Below are 19,210 nucleotides of genomic sequence, written 5' to 3' on the forward strand. Positions count from 1 at the left end.
GCGGTAAATCACAAATATTGGCCTGCTAATCTGCTCAACTACAGCGGTGAACAAATTATACTTAAAATCATCAGCAGTTTTTGTCATTGTGAGCATGTTCGCATGGTGACATTAGCATTTATCTCAGGGTACTGCTGTGCCCAAGCTCAACTTTAACCTTAGCTTAAGCCTTAACTTAATGGAAGCACGATACCAAATTGCAGATGACCCAAACTCGGGACATGTGTGAACAAAAACCTAGCCATGAGGGATCAGAGTACAATCCTGTCAACTGAAACTCACTGAAACGACATGTAAAAGGCAGGGTGTTCATATAAATAAGTGCCGAATTTCCTGAGTAAATAAGGCCTGAATGGATTTCAATCAAAACAAAGCACAGCAAAAACATCTATTGAACTCAAGGCCGTATTGTAAATCATTACTTGGTGGATAAATTACACCCTAGGTAAGTACAGAAAAGATAATGCATGTGTTTTTGTTTCTAACAACCTTGGCTGTGTTTTGTTCTCCAGGCCTAAGTGGGGTTTAGAAGTGACATCTTCTAAAGTAGCTGATGTAAGCACAAACATGTAGAGACGCTGCTGGGAAACAGAACTAGCTGAGCTTGTTTAACAGAGTGGGGAATAAACTGTTACTTGCAGCTCTGGGTAACGGGGCTTCAAACCACTTTCTGCCAACTTTTTTTTCCCCTACAGAAAACTCTGAACAAGAAGAAACGAAAGCAAGCGTGCTGGCCTGAGGGAACACCCAGCACCCCTGGCAGGTGGTGGTGTTGTGGCTTGATAAAAGTCTGGGCCTCCTGACCCCCCCTTCTCTCCCCCCATGCAGGATTTCACAGCAAACACAGCCTTGATAACAAGCACACACACACACACGAACCCTTTCACCCCACAGAGTTTCCACAGTATCACCACAGCAGGAGCTGCATGTCAGTTTCGTTGTGAATAGAGACGCTGCAATAACACACACAGCTAACACGAAGTACTCGAGTGGTGGCGTTCTGAACTCTGTGGGTGGCAGGATTAAGGTCCCTTTTATTCCTTTTTTTTTTTTTGGTGCTTCATTTTAACAAAAGAAGAAGTCTGAGGCATCATTAAGTACAAAGTCTTTATTTTTATTTTTTGGTATGGCTTCTTTGAAGGGACTGTAAAAGACATTTTTATTGAAAAATCTAGAGAATTTCTGATGCAACCAGTCAAGGATCTACAAACAAGCATCTACTGTAGTTGCCGTGCACCTGGGCAAATCCACTGACACGGTGACAGGATAAAAACCAAAATGAATACACCTGTGGGTCTGCAGGTATGCCTCTGCAGGTTAAATGACATCAGTGCCACAACTATAGTCATCACAGTTACAAAAAAAACTATTTTAACTTAGTACCTTGTATAAATACCTACATATAAATATTGTAAATGTACTTGATGACTGAAAACATTTCAAAATGCTGTACATGAATGTCCTTTAGAGAGCAACAGTTTGTGACAATCTCAGTGAGAAAAGGAGAAAACAAATAATACACTGATGCTTGAGCTCAGTGTCAGCTACCTTTTAACATCGATACGCGGCGCTCCTGGTCCCCATCACCCACATACTGCATGTGATTATCTACATCCATTTGAAATCAAGACCTAAGTAAGCCAGATTAATGTCACTGACTGCTGAAAGGCCGGTTAGAAAGGGTTCCGTGACGGGAGGAGCACAAAAACAAAGAGGAGTTTCTTTTTTTTTTTTTTTATTAAGGCCTCTTTAATTAAAAAAGAATTTTAAAAAAAATGTATCGTCCTGACATCACAGTCTCAAAACAATGGAGCTCCCACTGTCTCATATCCTGAAACTTTCTGTTTTGTCCTTGAGGTGAAATCTTGTCGTCCTCCTGTGAGACGCTGGAGGTTTGTTCATGAGGCGGTGCTCTACCTGCATGGGATGGATGAGACCACAGATAGCCTGACAGGCTGGCTGGATGCCTCCACAAATCACCATCCTGTCTTCACCCTGCACCCCACATCTCTGGCTGTCCCCCAGTGTCCTAAAGCAGCAGTGCCCTTCATATCCACCCCGATAGTCTGGAGTGGGTGGGGAGGAAAGAGGTGTCACATGTCCCAGACAGCTCTCAAACAGTCATTAATATGTACCATGGACACACATTACTGCCACTGATTGAGCCAACGACATGAAAACATTGATAATGATGGCATACAAACAAACATTAACAATGACATTAATACAATAATAAAGGACAAAAGAACAATAAAATAATAATAATAATAATAATGATAATAAAAATGAAGTGTCAGCTTCTGGAAGCCCTTGGAAGCAACCACATACTTTATGCTGTTTAGCTTCCCAACCTGACCCACGACAGTCCTCCGACCCCTCCCACCCCTTTTATCCGTTAACCAATGAGCAAACAGCTCATTCTGATCTTATAGTGCAATAGTCCCACCCTTTTTCCTGAAAGCCCCTGATGACGATAGCACGGTCACCTCGCAGGAGGTTTTTGCTGTCCTCTGTTCAAAGGTCCGCAACCACTACCCCCTCCTCCTCCTCCTCCTCATCCACCTCCACCTGTTCTTCTCTTTCTCCACCGGCTCACTGCATACGGTCCGGCTGGATGTGCTGCTGCGGTGCATAGTGCAGGAAGGCCGGGGCTTGGGCAGCAGCGGAGGGGAGGGTGGGGTGGACGGTGGCTGGAGCTGTGGCGGCGGTGGCTGGGCCGGCGGAGGCTGAAGGGCTGGTGGCGTAGCTGTAGCCCAGGAAGCCGGCCGGGGAGGCGGCATACGGGTACTGCTGCTCAAAGGCTGCCTGTGCGTACTGGGAGTAGGCTGCGCTGTAGTCCAGGTACGGGCTGGTGCTGACGGAGGTGGAAACCTGAGTGGGCAGCACCAGGCTGGGCTGCACATAGGCTTGTGGGTAGACGTATGGCTGGGCCATCCTGCACACAGACACAGAGACCAAGCAGGGTGATTAGACAGAGCGACTGAAACACCAGAGACCCCAGGGCCTGGCTTCTATTGTTTACATTGCTCCTGGAGGGCGAGTGTGGTGGGAATGTAAACTCTCTGTAGGTGTTCTGAACTTAAAGGGTTCTCACACGGATATCCACTGTTATTAAAGACTAAATAAATGAGAGGCAGAGGAGGTTAGGACGCGAAGGTGACTCAACCCTCTGTGTGTGTCAGTTAGTAAAACCTACCGAACCTGTTAGGTAGGGCCTCCTGAGGTAAAGGGGAGGGGAAGGGGGGAGGGGGGAATGATAGAGTCAGCCGTTACTGGCAGGTTTTCAAGATCAGGCATCAACAAAGTGTTTTAACAGCTGCTGCTCTTCACCCGCTGAACACACTGAAACACACACAAACACACAGACAAAAAAGGGAAGTGCGAGGCGGCTGTGCAGAAGTTGCAGTTCTTCTAGTTCTCACTTGTTGTGTTCACCTCACACAGACAATCGCAGGAGATGGTGCTAACTGGTATAGGTATTGGTGGCGGGGGAGCTGGCGGGGTTGGGTTGGGCGCCAGGCTCCGGCGGGCCTCATGGGCCGGCACTCAGACGTAGCTGATTGGAGCTGTGGGGTCTGGGGAGCGTACTGTTTCTCCTTCTCTTTAGGTCTGTGCTTTACCACTTTATCCATGGAGGAAAGCGAGAGGAGAGGGCTTTAGAGGAGTCTATTTTTAGTCAGGACTTAAGTATCTCTCCTGGGTTTGTTGTCTACAGGGAGGGATGGTTGTGGCAGAGAGAAGACACCCCTCCTCCATTTAAAGGGTGATGCAACAGACTGTTTTTTTTTTTGGATAGCCATTACCCTTGATACTACGCTTTTGGGAGAAAACATCCACTGACACACACTCCGAGACAAAGAAGAGATAGTCACTTAGACATACGCTCTTCAGCTGCCTCTCAGTACTGATGGAAATCTTCCTTTCATGGACTCTATTTAAATTTCAGGCTCCGATTTTTTTTTCCCTACAGATTTAATCGAGGAGAAGAAGAGGATCAGCAATGAGAGGCAGCCATGAAGTCAACACAGCAAAAGATGGAAGCATGCATGGGTAGGGATGTCATCACGCTCTCAAACACACACACACACACACACACACACACACACCCCCTTTCCAATCCCACCCCCCCCCCTCCATCCACCCACCCACTCACCAGTTACCACTGCAAACCCCAAACCATGCCATAATAGGGAAAGAGTCACACCGCAATCAGCATAACCTCTTCAGTTCATATCACACAAAAGGCAAAAGATAAAAAGCCACTTCAATCCATCACAGCACACCGCACTGCACTCTCAAGCCATCACTGGCACCTTGGAGAGAGGCTGGATGAGGGAGGCAGGAGGGGGGGGGGCGGGCAGACATTTTCTGTCAAACCCCTCCTCGTGACAAGTCCTGTACTGTGGGCATCTTCTGATCCTCTGCTGGTTCACTGGTCAGCTGGCAGCAGAGAGCAACCGCAGCAGAAGGTTGGATAGGAGGATGGCAGTGATTACTGACAGCAATAACATTAAGGTCTGATTGTCTCATTAAGTCAGCACAGGGATGTGATCAGGAAGCACTGAGGCCCCAAAGCTGTGTAATCTCATCGTTACAAATTCAATAATTGCATGATCATAATTGCAGAAAATCCTGAACAAAAAAGAAAAATCCCACCTATGATGTGACATTACAAATACACAAAACCATAAAGAGCAGGGCTGGTGAGAGCTGGAGCTGAGAAACATGCACGGCCCGCTTTTCCACCACGAGGACAACATTTCAAACAACAGCGTGGCAGGAACAAGTAACAGAAGCTCACTGAGACATCTGAGGGGAAAAGTGGTGGACATAAAACCAAACAGTGGCATGCAACGAGTAATCATAAGCAAATGAATGTAACCCCCCACCCATGAGCGCAAACTACACTTTGTGCTCACAGTGCTATTGAGCTGCTTACAAAGAGGCATTCACTCTCGCACACAGCTTTCAAACAGGACCATACATTAATGCCGTGGGGCATATGTGCTTTCACTCGCATCATGTATAATGAGCCTGCCTTCTCTGTGGCCTTGGCTGTGTGTCGCCACAGTCAGTTTGCCTTAATCTAGGCTCAAAATCAAGTGACCTTGTGTAGGAAAAGTGGAATAGAAACTCATGTAAATAACATGAGCATAAGGGGAGTTAAAGGAGAGACAAAGCACTGATGTCGTACATCTTTGATGTGGATCTGGAGATCTAAGCTGCAATTTTAGAAAAAGAGGAACGGCGGCTGGGGTAAGTTAGGGACAGAAGCGAGCACCCGGGGGCCGCAGAGATGCCAGATGCCAAGTGGACTGTGGGACAATGGCAGGGGAAAGAGGATGACGGCCAGAAGATCATCGGTCAGCTGGTTTTGTGCTGACGGCCAGTCGCTGTGTGTTTGACGTGGTGCCACTCTGCAGGCTGAGACACGCTCACCAGAAAACATTTGATGGCCAGAAATATTACCAATGCAGGCTAAACTCATTAGCATCATGAAGGCCACTTAATGAGCTAATGTGAAAAGCCTGGGCGATATCACACTCAGCAGCTAAATATTTCTACATGATAACACAAATGACCTTCAGCGCATGACTCACTGCAACACAAAGTGTGAAAGCAGACGGGACTGGAGCGGGTGGGGGAATTAAACAACACCTTACAGTACTTGTAAGAGGACTTGAGCCCCCCCCCCCCCCCCCCCCCTTTGTTTGAGAGGACTGTGAATATTCTTTGAAAGCGGGAGGAGGAGAAAAAAGGTGTTTTGTTTGGCACCTGTAGAGGTGAGTTTCCTAGGGAGTACACAGCCTCATTAAGCATTAGTCGCAGAATACACCCCCAGATACCCTCCCCCTCAATCTTCTCTTCAACCCCCCTCCTCCCTCCCAGTCTCACAGAAGTGTCAGTTTTCAGTGCCTCTGTCTGACACGCTGGTAGTGGCAGCACTTAAATGGGAGAAGTAAAAACCAGTGCTAAAGGAAAAAAAGGGCTTGTGCATGACGTGGGAAAGAGCAGGGAAGTAGACGGAGTGGAGGAGGTGATGCATGAGAGGAGATGAATCTGCAAGCACACCGACAACTCCTCCCCTCCCCATCAAAACAATGTCCCTGGCCCCAGTGACCCCCTCTGGCCCTCACAGTCCACAGCATCTGCTGACCACAGCTATACACACACTTGCAGCAGCAAGTCCAAACCAGCACACCACCACTACATGCAATGCTCCAGCACTGCACAAAATCCTTCTTCAGAGCATGTCCTCACACCATATGTTGTCAAGGAGTTTGGGGGGGGTGGGGGTGGAGAGGCTGAAAGAAAAGCCACTTGTACGCTCTGCATCTCAGAGAGGCCTGCGTCTGTCACCCGCCATACACAGGAACCTGAGAGGGAACAGACAGGTGCTACGTGCGCCTCTGGGGTGGTGGTCATGGGGGATTAAGGGGGTGCAAAAGGCTGTAATACGAGCCAGCACCTGTCAGGCACATGCCACAGAGCGGCACTGCGCTCCCCATTTCAAACCCTCAGGGTCTGGGTGCCATCCACGCTCTCTACAGCAGCAGGAGCGCGGACACTGGAGGGACTTTCCAGTGTCCTCTTGAGGTCTTGGAACATGATGGGACATGTCCCCAGTGGACCAGAGATTTGTCATCCAGACACAGTCAGATCTTACGGGGGGACATGGCTGATATGAGCTTCTTCTGACCTCAAAACCACCAAATGTTTCTTGTTATGTCTTTGTCCCTGTGGACCGGCCCGGGATTTCCATCCAGCTCTTAAGCACTCACATGTTGTGAGGTCACATACTGTACAGGGCTGCAAATACTGGTTATTTCATGATATATTAATCTGCCATTTGTGTTTTTGATGAATTGACTGATCATTTCATAGGATGTTTCTCAGACATATTCAAGTTGCTCATTTTGACTGAACTGGAATCAGTGAGTTTTGGTCATTTTTGCTTGAAAGTGACTTAAACGGTTAACTGATCGTCAAACTTGCTGCCCGCTAGTTGTCTCCTGATTGAATTAATTTTTCGACCCTGAAAATATATCTCAGGCTGCAACTACTGATTACTTTCACGGTAGATTAACTCTTGATGGTTTGTTTGAGCGAGTGGATTCATCATTTAGCCTGAACTGCTGGTTGTGTCTGACCAACAGTTCAAAACCCAGAGCTTCAGTTTCCCCTAACGACTTCATAAAGTCGACTTCTGGTGGCGTTTCAATCTCGCAGACAGATGTGAGGCTGTTGTGTGCAGGGTACGGTGGTGGGGGATGAATTCTGCGAGCTGCAGGGGGTGAGGAGAGTCCTTACTGCAGTGAAACGCTCATTAGCTGCTCAGCAGACCTTGGCTTCTAGACGCTATCCAGGCTGTTTCTACAACACAGCCACTTCTAGGAAGCCTTCTCAGTGACAGAGTCCACTCAGGCAGGTACACAAGTCAAGAGGCTCCTGACAGAGGCCAACAAGTGAGTCACACATTCACCTCTGGAATGTTCTTCTATTACCACAGATATGCGAACCATCTCCCAGCCCTCTCAGGCCTACGGAACTCAAATATGCTAATAGACTACCTCTGGAGTTGCATGTGGACACAGAAACTGACATGTACTTTCTAGAGGCCATGTTTGTCAAAGAAATAGCCTGGTGGTGTCCCATGGAGGGTAATACAAGAGAATACAGCAAGTGCCCACTCCCGCTCACTTACCCGTACTGCCTCTGGATGAGCGCCGGGTGAATGGGCTGCACTCCGATGGATATGCCTGGAAGATAGGAGGCCGGCTGTCAGACACACACATTTGCATTTACAGAGGAGGACCAGAGAACAATACACAGAGGGCGCAGAGAGACAGAGGCACAGCCTGTTTCAAACCTACCACAAACGCAACAACAGTTTCGAATGCACAATAAGCAGTGAAACATGAATGTATTTGAGCAAGTGAATAATATTTGGCATGGAAAAATAATCTGCTTCATGTGAACAGTATTGATCGTCCCACTGAAGTAAAACTCGCTGCCACACACACTAAACAGTAGCAAACAGTCTCTTGCGTCACTAGGGACAGGACGGAGGACAGACTGAGGTGATTGGATGGATTTTTTGGGGCAGTTTTGTCATTTTACTTTGCCTCTGTTGCTCAGTGTCAGACAGGCTAACCCGGCGGCACAAAGAGGCCGGCAGTATGTAGAGTCACAACATGTTCATCTAACTCAGTGAATTAAGGGAACCAAACCAGAGCTGCTGATTGTTGGAACAGTGGACAGACTAACTGAGAGGGATTTGGTGAGTTTTATTTTGAACGTGTTGAGTTTAATGATGAGTCTTAATTCAGTTAAAGTGGGAAACTGGAGTTCAGTAGGTGTGCAGTTGTTTTTCTCTGGCTAATTTGACAAATAGGTGAGTCAATGTGCCTTTTAGGAGCTTGAGCTCTGGTAAACGTCCCTGCAGCTCTAGTTTTTGCCCCATTTCATTGTGGTGCTTTGGTTTGATGTGATGGATATTCATTTCTTACATCCTACAGTATCACTAATGTTTGAAGCAGCATTACTTCCCTGATTTCACCAATGATTTCCTTGACTTTGAAACATCATGTATCTCACCTGTCTGTATGCTGCGGGGTTTGGCACCCAGGTAGGCCAGGTTGACGTTGGCCTTCCTGCCATCGATTATGGGGTTGGGATCCTTGCAGGCCCTCTCTGCTGCTCCTCTGTCTGTCATTGTCACCTGATGACAGAGACAGGCTCATCAACAAGGTTTCACAAGAGAAAAATCATCGTCTCATGTAACAAACCGACGGTAGAAGGGCATATTCGTCTGGTGACACATTAACTATTCAAAAAAAGAACAACAAAAAAAAAAAAACAGCTGAAATGCATAAAAACAGGTTGGTCTTGGTTTTTTCTGTTGGTCTCATCAGTAACTTCCCCCTACAGGCTTTCCACTGGTGAAGTTCTGTTTCTCAGAAGAAGAAGAAAAAGAAGAAGAAGAAGAAGAAGAAGAACTACAAACAAAGCACAATGCTAAGCCTTGAAAACTGCCCACAGCAGCGGTAGCCAGCCACTAGACTGCCACTCAGCCACAGGCAGACCTGCTGAAATATGGATCTGGGAAGAGCAACAAGGAGCTTATCCAATTAGGGACAAAATATTAAGGAGATTGGTATTAGTCCACCCCTCCTCTCTCCCTCCTGGCATTAGACGAGCCCTTCTGTTTTGATTGCCACATTCTGCCAACTCAGAGGGTTCAGTCACCTCGGTGTGCGGACCGAGCGGTGAATGTAGGCCACGGCTTGCACTGTTTAAGAGGACGGGGCTTTTTAAAAGCAGTGTGCCTCTTTATAGTGGAAGGATCCGGAACAAAGCCCACTCCAGGGCCTGTGTTGTGAACACACAGGAAGGAGCGAGGCTGTGTTTACACTGTGAAGAGCCTTGCTGTGGGGGGGTTCTACTAATCCACCTCTGAAGTGTGTTTAGAAAAAAGGTGCGCTCAGCTCCGGGGCGCCTCCCTCCCCTCCCGGTGCCAGCTACCTCTCCGACTGGAACGCTCGGAAAACTGAATTAGCAGGTTGCCTCATGCCGCACAAAATGTGTTTGGTCCCGGGCAGCACCCACATCGGCCCGAGCCTGTCTAACCTGAAACACCAGCTTCAATACACAACCGTTGGGAGACCAGCTCGACTCTCAGGACAGCTTTCCACCGAGTCAGGGAGCTGATGTGTAAACACTGATGCCAATTGTCTTCCAATCCTGCCTTCAGAAGTAAGCATGCACACATAGCAGTTTTCCATTCCTTCTTTGGCCTGACAGAACATTAGTGCTGATGTGCCTTTCCAAGGTTCTGGTAAATATTTGCATTTCTGGTGCTGCTTCTGTTCTTTGTGTCAGAGAGAGAGAGAGAGAGAGAGAGAGAGAGACACTATCAGTATCTGCCTGGAACTGGATAAGTGGCCTATTCGAGCACATTTAAATAAGACATCACATCCTTGCATATTTTTCATTCACTGGCCAAGGATCAAGTTGTGATTACCGCACTGGTAAACAGCACTTTTCCCACCTTGGACCATGAGATCAGAAGGCAGGCGCGTCTACCTACAACTTAAACTTCCAAGTTTGTGCTACGGCTTGGACTGTCCACAGACCCAAAAGGCTGCGATCAAAGGGACCTGTGATAAATTTGTAGTATAGGAGAGCCAGTTAGTTCATGTTGGAATTTCTCTCTCTGCAGCCAAGATGTGATGTAAATCATGTGCTACAGCCGACTGCTCTGGCCCTTGACAATGGAGGGCAGGGTGTGCAAGGTCAGCCTCCCCACTGCTCCAAAATATCCATATAAAGCAAGCAACTAGTGCAGACTGTCCCACACACACACACACACACACACACACACACTAAGCTGGGGCTGCTCAGGGGTGAGTAAGGGGGAACTTCACTGGGGGGTGCACATCAGACATATGTTGAAATATAATCGTCTTAGTTACCCATCAACTTGTGTGATCCCTCATCCTCATTAAGCTAAAATAACAGCCAGCCAGGCGGAAAAACAGAGGTGCTGTGCAATTATGCGTGTAAGCTTCAGTGGGGGATTACTTTTGACATAAATCTGAATGATTGCATACAGCAGACACCATTTATATGGATATGTAGTCAGAAATTCCCAAATGAAGAGAGGGGGAGCGACGCCAGCACACAAAAGGAAAGTGTTAAGCAGACATTAATCAGAAGAGTGCGTTGATGACACTGTCCAGGAACTAAGCTATTTGGCGGAGTGATAGCGAAGGTGTGATGTGGTTTGTGTTAAAAGTTGTGAATGAGAGCTTCGTGCTGCTCTCGTGGTGGATATTAAAGTTCGTGGCTGTCTTGTTTGTACTCACAAAGCCGTATCCTCGGGACTTCCCGGTCTGTCTGTCCGTTATCACCACAGCCTCGTCAATGTCCCCAAAGACCTCGAAGTATTTTCTCAGTGACGCATCGTTCGTGTGGTATGGCAGCCCGCCGACAAAGATTTTGGTAAAAGTAGTGTCTTTCTGAAGCGTTGTGGGATGCATGACTTCCAGAGCTCCGTTCATGAACTGATGCAGAAGCATTGGTCAGCCGGAAACGAGACCCGAGGCACGCTGAAGACTTCAAGAGCTCAACAACGTCCCAGCATCAGTACATCAGAGCTGCGGAGCTCACTGACTGCGGCGCGCTGGACTTTTCCTCCGGCTTTGCCTTCACGACAACCTGATGACAACTACGCTTCACACCGCGGTGAGTCCTCCAGGAGCGCCTGCACTGGTTGCTTCTTTAGCCGCTGTGAGGAAAGGCGCCGGGAGACTTTATACACCACGGCTGAGGCCACGCCCGGGGCTAACTGTTGACCAATCGGCGTAAACGCCGAGTGCCAACTTGTGCTGGAGCTCCTCCCATTGGTCCGCCTCCCCCCGCGCGGCGCTGCACCTGCTTTTGTCCTTTATGACACAAAGAAACCGCGTACAGTGTGGCAGAGAGCGCGGCTCAGCCACATGGTGCATTGTACTGTAATGAGGAAGTAATTGTCTCGGCTTCTGGCCTAAATCACCTTTCCAAGCTGTGCTGATCAGCAACTAAAGTCCGCTCATTTTACTGTGACTTCGCTTTATAATCATGACATGGCACATATACCCTGAACTGAGAGCCAATAATAAAGTTATGATGCAGCTGTGACAAGAAAAACAGCATCTGAAGTAAAAACACAATGAACTCTGAGGCCTTACTTTATAATCGGTCCATGCTGAGTTTGTAACCTTCATCTTAAACGTTTGCTATCACTTATTAGACCAACAGGGAATTCACAGCATGACCTGTACTTTTATATTCTTAATGTAATCTACAGTCTTTTAAAAATCCTCCTAGTATGGTCTCACAAATATATTCAGTCAGAATAGTGTTACAGGATAACATGGTAGAACCATGGAAGATCATTTAAAAGCACTATTATCATCATATATAAACTTAGATGATTCCTAACTCCTTTTATATGAAGGCAAAGTTGCATGACAGGTGTGTGTGCAGGCTGTGTGTCCTTTTATGAAAGAGACTGGTTAAAGTACAACATGACCAACTCCAATGGGCCTGCCTCAACCTGCCACCTCTTATTACCCTATCATAAAAGCAAATGATTGGCACATTTTGGCAAAAAAAAAAAAAAAAAAGAAAACAAAAATCAAGAGCAAATGCTAACGGGAACTTGAGGTCAAAGCTCTTACTTTCCAGTGTCAAAGTTATACTTTCTACATGCGTCTACATGCTACTCAGACACTGATAACCTCTGAGCAGAAGAGGGCAGATCCCAGGGTCTACAGCAACAGGTCGCTCCAGCAGCAGTCTTCCAATAGCTTGGCTAGGAGCTTTGTAGGAGCCTTACTGAATCAGCCATACTGTATTTATGATCAGTGGTGTGAAAGAAACATGGTGCAGCTTGACTGAGCAGCGTAGGAGACAGCGGCTAAGAGGAGCGTCACCAGTGTCACCCCATCAAAGCTGAGAGGAGCCGGTAAACTGTGGCACCAGCATATCTTCCCGCCCCAGGTGCCTTGGAGATCCCCTGCTAAGTATCAAAGGTCAGGCTTAACAGTGAGGTGATACTCTAATGACCTCAATAAAAAGGCCTTTAATTCACACCTTCTCCTCTATGAACTGCTTCACTTTTCACACGCAGCCTTTGTAGCTGCCTCATTCATATCCTCTTGATAAATCCCCATTTCCAGCTGTGTATTCCTGTCAGAAGGACTCAACTTGGATGAAGAATCTCATTGTGCTGCTTTGATCTCATTTGGCCTGTTTGGCACTCTGACCTACGCCCCTGCCCTTATCTTCAGGTCACTGCTGGAGTTAACACACAGGAGGACAAAATGCTCCACCTGCTGGTGAACCTGCATTAAAACAAGCAGAGAGGAGGGGTGGTCGTGACACAGGTGTTGTCCAAAGTTTATCATGTTGATTTTGTGAGGATTCCAGTGATGAAGAGATTTACAGCTGAAATATGAGATAGCTGTCAAGTTGGTGGTTTTTGCATGCACAATACAGTTCCTTGAATCCGCAACATTTATACAGCAAACACAATAGGTTATCTTTTAACCTACTTACTCCCCGCAGGTTGGAATAAACATGTTGAAATCTAATAGTATGCACTTAATTATTTATTTTACATCCCAGTTTCATTAATGGAACTAAACCACGGAGAAAGAGGAAGTCATGAGAGAGTGAAAAGTCTTTGGAAAACTGTATGGACAAATAAAAAAAGAGGAACTGGACACATAAAAAAAAAATCCTAACATCAAGATGAATGACAAATAGAGCCCTCCCCTTCTGTGATGACCTCTAAGACCAATTGTAACGGAGCTGTCATCAACGCCAGGTTGGGTAGGCCCCTCTCATTGGTCCATGCACAGTACGCAGCACCACCGCATTGGTCCAGGTGTTTGCCGAAAGGAAGGAGTCTGTCTCAAGCGTATACACACACTAATGCAGCAGGTCTTCCGCATTTCCCCACAAGAGATGCGACTTGGCACGACGAATCTAAAGACAGGAGGGAGCAGTCAGTCACAAAGAAATTTGTTTTGTCTTGTTTATTTCTGAGGGGGTGTTCGCTGTCCCAGTATGACATCACTCCTCATCGGACAAGAATGAATCCTTGCAGATGATAATTACAAATGAGTGCTCGTCTATGTTAAGTAGTTCCTGATTCTTCTCAGTCATCTCTGTAATTGAATAAATAACAGTGCATAACTACATTTCTATGTCACTGAGTACACTGCACAGCCAGCATCATCACCAAATTCATGATTGTACAGGCAGCCTGTATAAACTAGTACAGCAGAAACCACACAAGCCTTCACCATGACCTCACTCAGGTCAGCGCAGTACTCCTCCCATACTAAACGGCTACTTGCAGCAGTAAATGGCAGTACTGACATCTGAATCATATCTATCCTTACTGCCCATATCCATGCATGCCAGGGATCATGGGGTGCCTTTAAAGGCCCCACTGTGAGTCACAAGGGCATTGAGGAAGCGGGGCAGCCCCATCCGGCGACCACAGTCTCCAGGTTTACAGACAGCGACTGCCCTTCTCTCACCATTTCTTGTTCCGAGGCTTCAGCTCCTCGGCAGCGTTCCTCAGGAAGATGTAGTTCTTCTTCTGGGGGTTGTAGTACTCGTGGCCCTGAGGAAGAGAGAGACAGAAGCACAATATTACAAAATATGAGGGAAGGCCAGTACGAGGTGCACGCCGACAGTTTTCAACCATCGCAGTGAAATACAAACACCTGCTCACGACCTCCTACCTTCGACCAGTCGTAACTGGAAGCATACGCAAAGATGTTGCCGTTGTGGTTGAAGCAGCAAGCTGTGATGGGCTGGTCGAGCTGCTCTGAGGTCTTCAGCTTGGTGCGGGCGTCTTTGTCCCAGAAGCTGAAGCGCCCGTCTGAGCCCACAGTAGCCAGTGTGCCATGGACAGGATGGAAGGAGATGGCGTTCACCTGATGGAATAAAAGGGATGTTAGTAGGTGGGACAAGGGGAAGCATTATAACTGGGTGGGTTGGTGTATTAGAGCAACTTTATTGTAATGACTGAATCTGTGAGAAGACACACAAGGGCTGTCCAGCAAGACGGTGTCAACCCAACTATCGTGAAAACTGGTTAGTTTGACCAACCATGGCACTATTCAAATGACAAAACAATTACATTATTGTGGGTGTATTTAAAAATGTTAATTAATGTTACATTCACATAAATATTGATTTCAGATATTGAACACTGGACTAAATGACACACACTGTTAACAGACCTGTTAAAAGTGTCATGAGGAGAGCAGAGGACAGGACAAGCAGAGCGTCTGCTTCCAGCTCAGAACAACTTACAGCGTAGATGTCCTGTGGAGTGGTTGTGTTGGTTCCGTTGGACCTGTGGCACTTAAAGGTGAAGTTGTCTTTGGCTCTGAAAGGCATCAAGAACACACACATGTCATACTTTGACAGTAAGAGCAGTTTCTTTTAAATTAAGTAGGAACAAAACAATAATCAAACACGCTTGAACGTCACTGGATTAAAGAAACAGCTGTAGCAAGACTTCAAAAAATCATTCAGTAGTAAGAAAACTGATTGTTTTGGACACTCACGGGTTTGGAGGGTTGATATAGTGGATGGCTACTCGGCCCTCGATGCTTCCCAGTGCAAAGCCTGTGGGCTTGTTCTGCTTGTCCTTGAATATGGCAACACAGCGGTGCTGCAGGCCCAGGACAGAAAGGTACAATGGATCAAAAGGCAGTCAGAGGTGAAAAATCTTAGTCTACATTCAGCATTAATTAAAAGAAATCTGGCACATACAACTGCAAGAGTGACTGGTACTACTATGAATATGGAGAGAAACATTAATAGTGAGAAAAAACAAAGAGAAAATAGCTCATGAAAAAGGAAAACTCACCTGATGTTTGAGAGGAGAGTCTATTCTGCGGAACTCAGAAGGCTGGTTCTCCAGCTGGTAAACTATCAGACCTCTCTCAGCAGTGGCAACCACCGCCATGGGGTAAACCTACATATCAGAGTCAGGAAGGTTAAAAAGCACCAAAGAAAATCCAAATAATCCATTATCTATCCAGTACACATTCAAATTTCTGTCATACTCCTCATTAAACACTTACAACATCTGCACAGTAGCATCTCTCTGGCATCTGCAGAGACATCATGGGATTGGGCGAGCGGGTGTCCCAGAACTGAAGAGAACAACAAGAAAAGCTGTTTCTCACTGTGACATAAAACACTATAACGTTTGATATGCCACTCACTGATTCACTCTTTTTAAGTGTGTGTGTGTGTGTGTGTGTGTGTGTGGAGGGCCCTAAATAGTGGCCACCGCCCATTTTGTGAGTTGTTTTGGGAGACAAAGGCCTTTGAGTGGGAAAATGCAGCACCCTGATTCATTTGAATACGAGCACTTAACGGCAGCCATGCCAGTACAGATGGATTCAAAGGGGAGGAAAAAAAAGCTGGGTCACCAGGCAAAAAAGTTGGACCTGGTGAAAGTGTCACCTGAACGCACTGCAATGTCATCCAGACAGGTGCTGCATTGTAATCTGTGTGAGCGCACATTCCTGGTAGACTGTGTTGCAACGTGGATGCCCAGTTTCTACTGTTCACCTGCCAATCATTAAAATGAAAAATCAAACTGCCATGATAACTTTCCAGAGCTGTGAAATCCTGTCTCAGGGTATTCTAAACCATTGTGCAGTGATTCAGGTTCAGCCTCCAAACTCGTGGATGGATCACTCAAACTGGACTTTCTGGATCATATTTCACTGTCTTGTCTTTTCTCCTCAGATGTTCTTGTGACCCTGAATGTAAAACTGAACTCATGTATTTTCAAGCACTAACAGATGTGGCCGTTGTACCTTCAGTGTTTTGTCCCAGCTGCCAGTCATGATACAGCTGTAGTTCGGGGCTTTAATCCAGTGGATTGATTTGATGGGACCATCATGCTGTGAAGAGACACGGTGTGAGGTGTAAGATGATTCTGCTTCATTCTTATGACCACACACTTGATCTGGGGGCTCTTATACAACCTGTGCGATCTGCATTGCTTGATTGCTGTTAAGATCCCACATCTTGGCTGTTTTGTCACAGGAAGCAGTGAAGACTTTACTCCCATCCTGGTTGAAGAGAATAGTGCATCATAAATGATCCTGTGGCCCAGCAGACAGCATGCATTACAGGACTTAAATGACTTTATATGATGAGACTTACATCACTCCAGCACGCATCCAGCACCGGACCTGTGTGCATCTGTTGGGCTTTGGGGACAGTCTGTCCATTGTCCTGCACCTCCCAGCACCGGACCTGTGGTCAGATGATACGACATAGACAAACTCATTATGTAGTGCAAGTAGTCCTTCATGGAAGGCAAGCCTGGTGAGGGAATCCCCCTCAACTTCAACTGTACTTAAATCCTATATGTAAATTACCATCTGTAATCTTAGGCTCACTAAATGCATCTACTAGAGTGAACCATTACAACGACTGAGTAAATAACTCACATCGTTGGCCCAGGATCCTCCGATGAGAAAGTTCCCTGGCATGGTGGGGGGACTGAAAGCCAGACAGCTGATGCTGTCATCTGGAGGTGAAGTTACTTCAACATCCTGCAGAGCAAGTCAGGAACACACACAACAAAGACAAACAAACAATGAACAGAGCCCTGCTCTTCATAGCATAACAGATTTGACATGAGTCTGGAGTCAGACAAACAAGTCCTTCAGCCCAAACCTGCAAAAGCGCAGGTTTATTCACAGTTAGTTGGATCATGGCCAAGACATTTTTGGGTTAACTCATTTGATGGCTTGCTTTCCTAGATTTATGATGACAAAGTGTTGCTTTGATTTTAGAAGAGAACAAGTGGATTACTATAAAATCACTATGACCTGTTGGCGTAATTATCCTTATTACAATTTCATAATGAGGGGTAACTTCACACATGATGAAACAAAATGAACTACTTCAGAGTACTGTGAGCATAAAGAAATAAACTCAAGAAAAAGATCCTGCCAGTTCAAAGACCAATGAAGCCTGAGACTAAACAAAAGCAAAACAGGAATTTGTCATTTGAACACAAAGATTTTTAATTAAACAATTAACTGCATGACTTGTTCATGGTATTACCTCTGATTTTAACTAGATTTTAGCAAGGTTTCATTTTTATAGCAGGCTTATGATTGTCACTTAAAAACCTCTTGCACATCCACTGGGAACCCCACAAATCACATACCAACATCACTCATAGCCTGATGACAACATGTTAGCCTTCATTTGCTAAGTCACATTTAATGAACGGGGCTCAGGTGATGGCAGTTTTCTTTATAAATGTCAGCATGTCGGATGTTTTTCCCTTGTTTTCCGCTGGTTTACCTTCATGGGATTATGGCTGTCTGTTGCTGTGTTCCCGAAGACACCCGTCCCTCCTGTCCCAAACCCAGTGTTTGTCCCAAACAAACTCATGGTGCATTAAACCTGATGTACGCCTGTGAGAGAAGACGGAGACACGGTGTAATTTACAACACAGCACGTTACATTTAGTGGGCTGTCGTTTTCGAGTTCATCAGTATTAGTAATATTGATAAATGGTGCTAACAGGTGCTGTAACTCATGTGATACAAACAAACTGAATGTAACGTTGAATCTGGCACGGTGGCACAGGTGGCAACACTGTCGCCTCACAGCAAGAAGAAGGTTCGATTCTCGCTGCGGGACCCGGTGCCTGCTGCTTGAGGAAAAAGGCCTTTCTGTGTGGAGTTTGCATGTTCTCCCCGTGTTCACCTGGGATATCCTCCATAAAATATACCCCCACTAAAAACATGCAAGAAGATCACCACCTGACAAAGGAACTGGGTCCCCGGGCGCCGGTTCGATGGCAGCCCACCGCTCCTGGTCTGCCGCGGAGGAAGGACGACCAGGATGGGTTAAAGGCGGAAGTTAAATTTCACCAGTGCATGGGCGTGTGTGGGCATGATATGGGCATGTATCTGTGTGACGAATAAAGGGGATTGTTCCTCTGATTCTTGAAAAGGGCGTGAAGGCAAGTCAATACTGCAAGCTAGTTAGCTAACGCTAACAAATAACATAACGTTACACTACATTACATTAGACCATTATCATTGCGCCCAGTTATCAAGCTTAACACTGATGACACAGGTACGATGTCGGAGTAAGTAACGTAAACTAAAACAGCCGAAACCCGATAAGACATAGCGGGACAGCTAATGTCAGCGCTACCTGTCTAGCTAAACGTCACTTACCGCTGCTAGCTACTAAATACTACATTGCTTGGTATTTTATTGTATGATATTTGACCGCATGTACTCATGATACTATTTTAGCCATAGTGTAGGTCAGAAAATAAATATGACACATGTTTGGTAATTTAACAACGACTAATGTTAGCTAGTTAATGAACGTTACAATAGCCGGTCACGTTAGCTAACATTTACTACATTAATATAACTTTCCTGTCCAGCCACATATTTAAACACCACGTTGTATCACCTGCAGTATCGTCTCATAACTACATAAAAATACATACCCCAGACGTGTTAAACTATGGCTATAAGCTCGTTGTTCAATAAATGCCAAAGTGAATTCTTGTAACAAAAATGTGGCGCTTGTTTCTCTCTGCGTCGCAGTTTGATGACGTTTCCTCTGCGTA

General features: G+C 46.2%; 2 protein-coding genes across 3 annotated transcripts; both read right to left on the minus strand.

The window, feature by feature from the left end:
• Positions 1–1,094: 1,094 nt before the first annotated feature.
• Positions 1,095–11,291, minus strand: LOC143333573 (RNA-binding protein 38-like). Its single transcript, XM_076751659.1, has 4 exons — positions 10,869–11,291; positions 8,599–8,722; positions 7,706–7,760; positions 1,095–2,935 (listed from the first exon to the last, which is right to left on the minus strand). The coding sequence occupies exons 1-4, from the start codon at positions 11,079–11,081 to the stop codon at positions 2,593–2,595; spliced, it is 735 nt and encodes a 244-aa protein (XP_076607774.1). The 5' UTR covers positions 11,082–11,291; the 3' UTR covers positions 1,095–2,592.
• Positions 11,292–12,933: 1,642 nt separating this feature from the next.
• rae1 (ribonucleic acid export 1) lies at positions 12,934–19,196 on the minus strand. Of its 2 annotated transcripts, XM_076760320.1 has the most exons (13): positions 19,088–19,196; positions 17,917–18,029; positions 17,049–17,153; positions 16,759–16,851; positions 16,578–16,664; positions 16,407–16,493; positions 15,660–15,731; positions 15,443–15,550; positions 15,138–15,244; positions 14,881–14,956; positions 14,304–14,498; positions 14,097–14,182; positions 12,934–13,536 (listed from the first exon to the last, which is right to left on the minus strand). In XM_076760320.1, coding segments are annotated over exons 2-13 (1,107 nt in total). In that variant the 5' UTR covers positions 18,007–18,029; positions 19,088–19,196; the 3' UTR covers positions 12,934–13,535. The 2 variants fall into 2 exon arrangements, with proteins under 2 accessions (XP_076616435.1, XP_076616426.1); XM_076760311.1 differs by lacking the exon at positions 12,934–13,536 and having other exon boundaries at positions 14,093–14,182.
• Between the last annotated feature and the right edge of the window lie 14 nt (positions 19,197–19,210).

This window comes from Chaetodon auriga, chromosome 2 (genome assembly GCF_051107435.1).
Source record: "Chaetodon auriga isolate fChaAug3 chromosome 2, fChaAug3.hap1, whole genome shotgun sequence".
Lineage (NCBI taxonomy): Eukaryota > Metazoa > Chordata > Actinopteri > Chaetodontiformes > Chaetodontidae > Chaetodon > Chaetodon auriga.

Coding starts and splice junctions, on each gene's coding strand:
- LOC143333573 (XM_076751659.1), bottom strand. CDS start 11,081: ATGCTTCTGCATCAGTTCATGAACGGAGCTCTGGAAGTCATGCATCCC. Junction 8,723..10,868: donor AGTCCCGAGGATACGGCTTT/GTGAGTACAAAC, acceptor CTCTGTCATCAG/GTGACAATGACAGACAGAGG. Junction 2,936..7,705: donor CTCATCCAGAGGCAGTACGG/GTAAGTGAGCGG, acceptor GTCTGTGTGCAG/GATGGCCCAGCCATACGTCT.
- rae1 (XM_076760311.1), bottom strand. CDS start 18,006: ATGAGTTTGTTTGGGACAAACACTGGGTTTGGGACAGGAGGGACGGGT. Junction 17,154..17,916: donor ACAGCCATAATCCCATGAAG/GTAAACCAGCGG, acceptor CTTGCTCTGCAG/GATGTTGAAGTAACTTCACC. Junction 15,245..15,442: donor ACTCTCCTCTCAAACATCAG/GTGAGTTTTCCT, acceptor CTGGGCCTGCAG/CACCGCTGTGTTGCCATATT.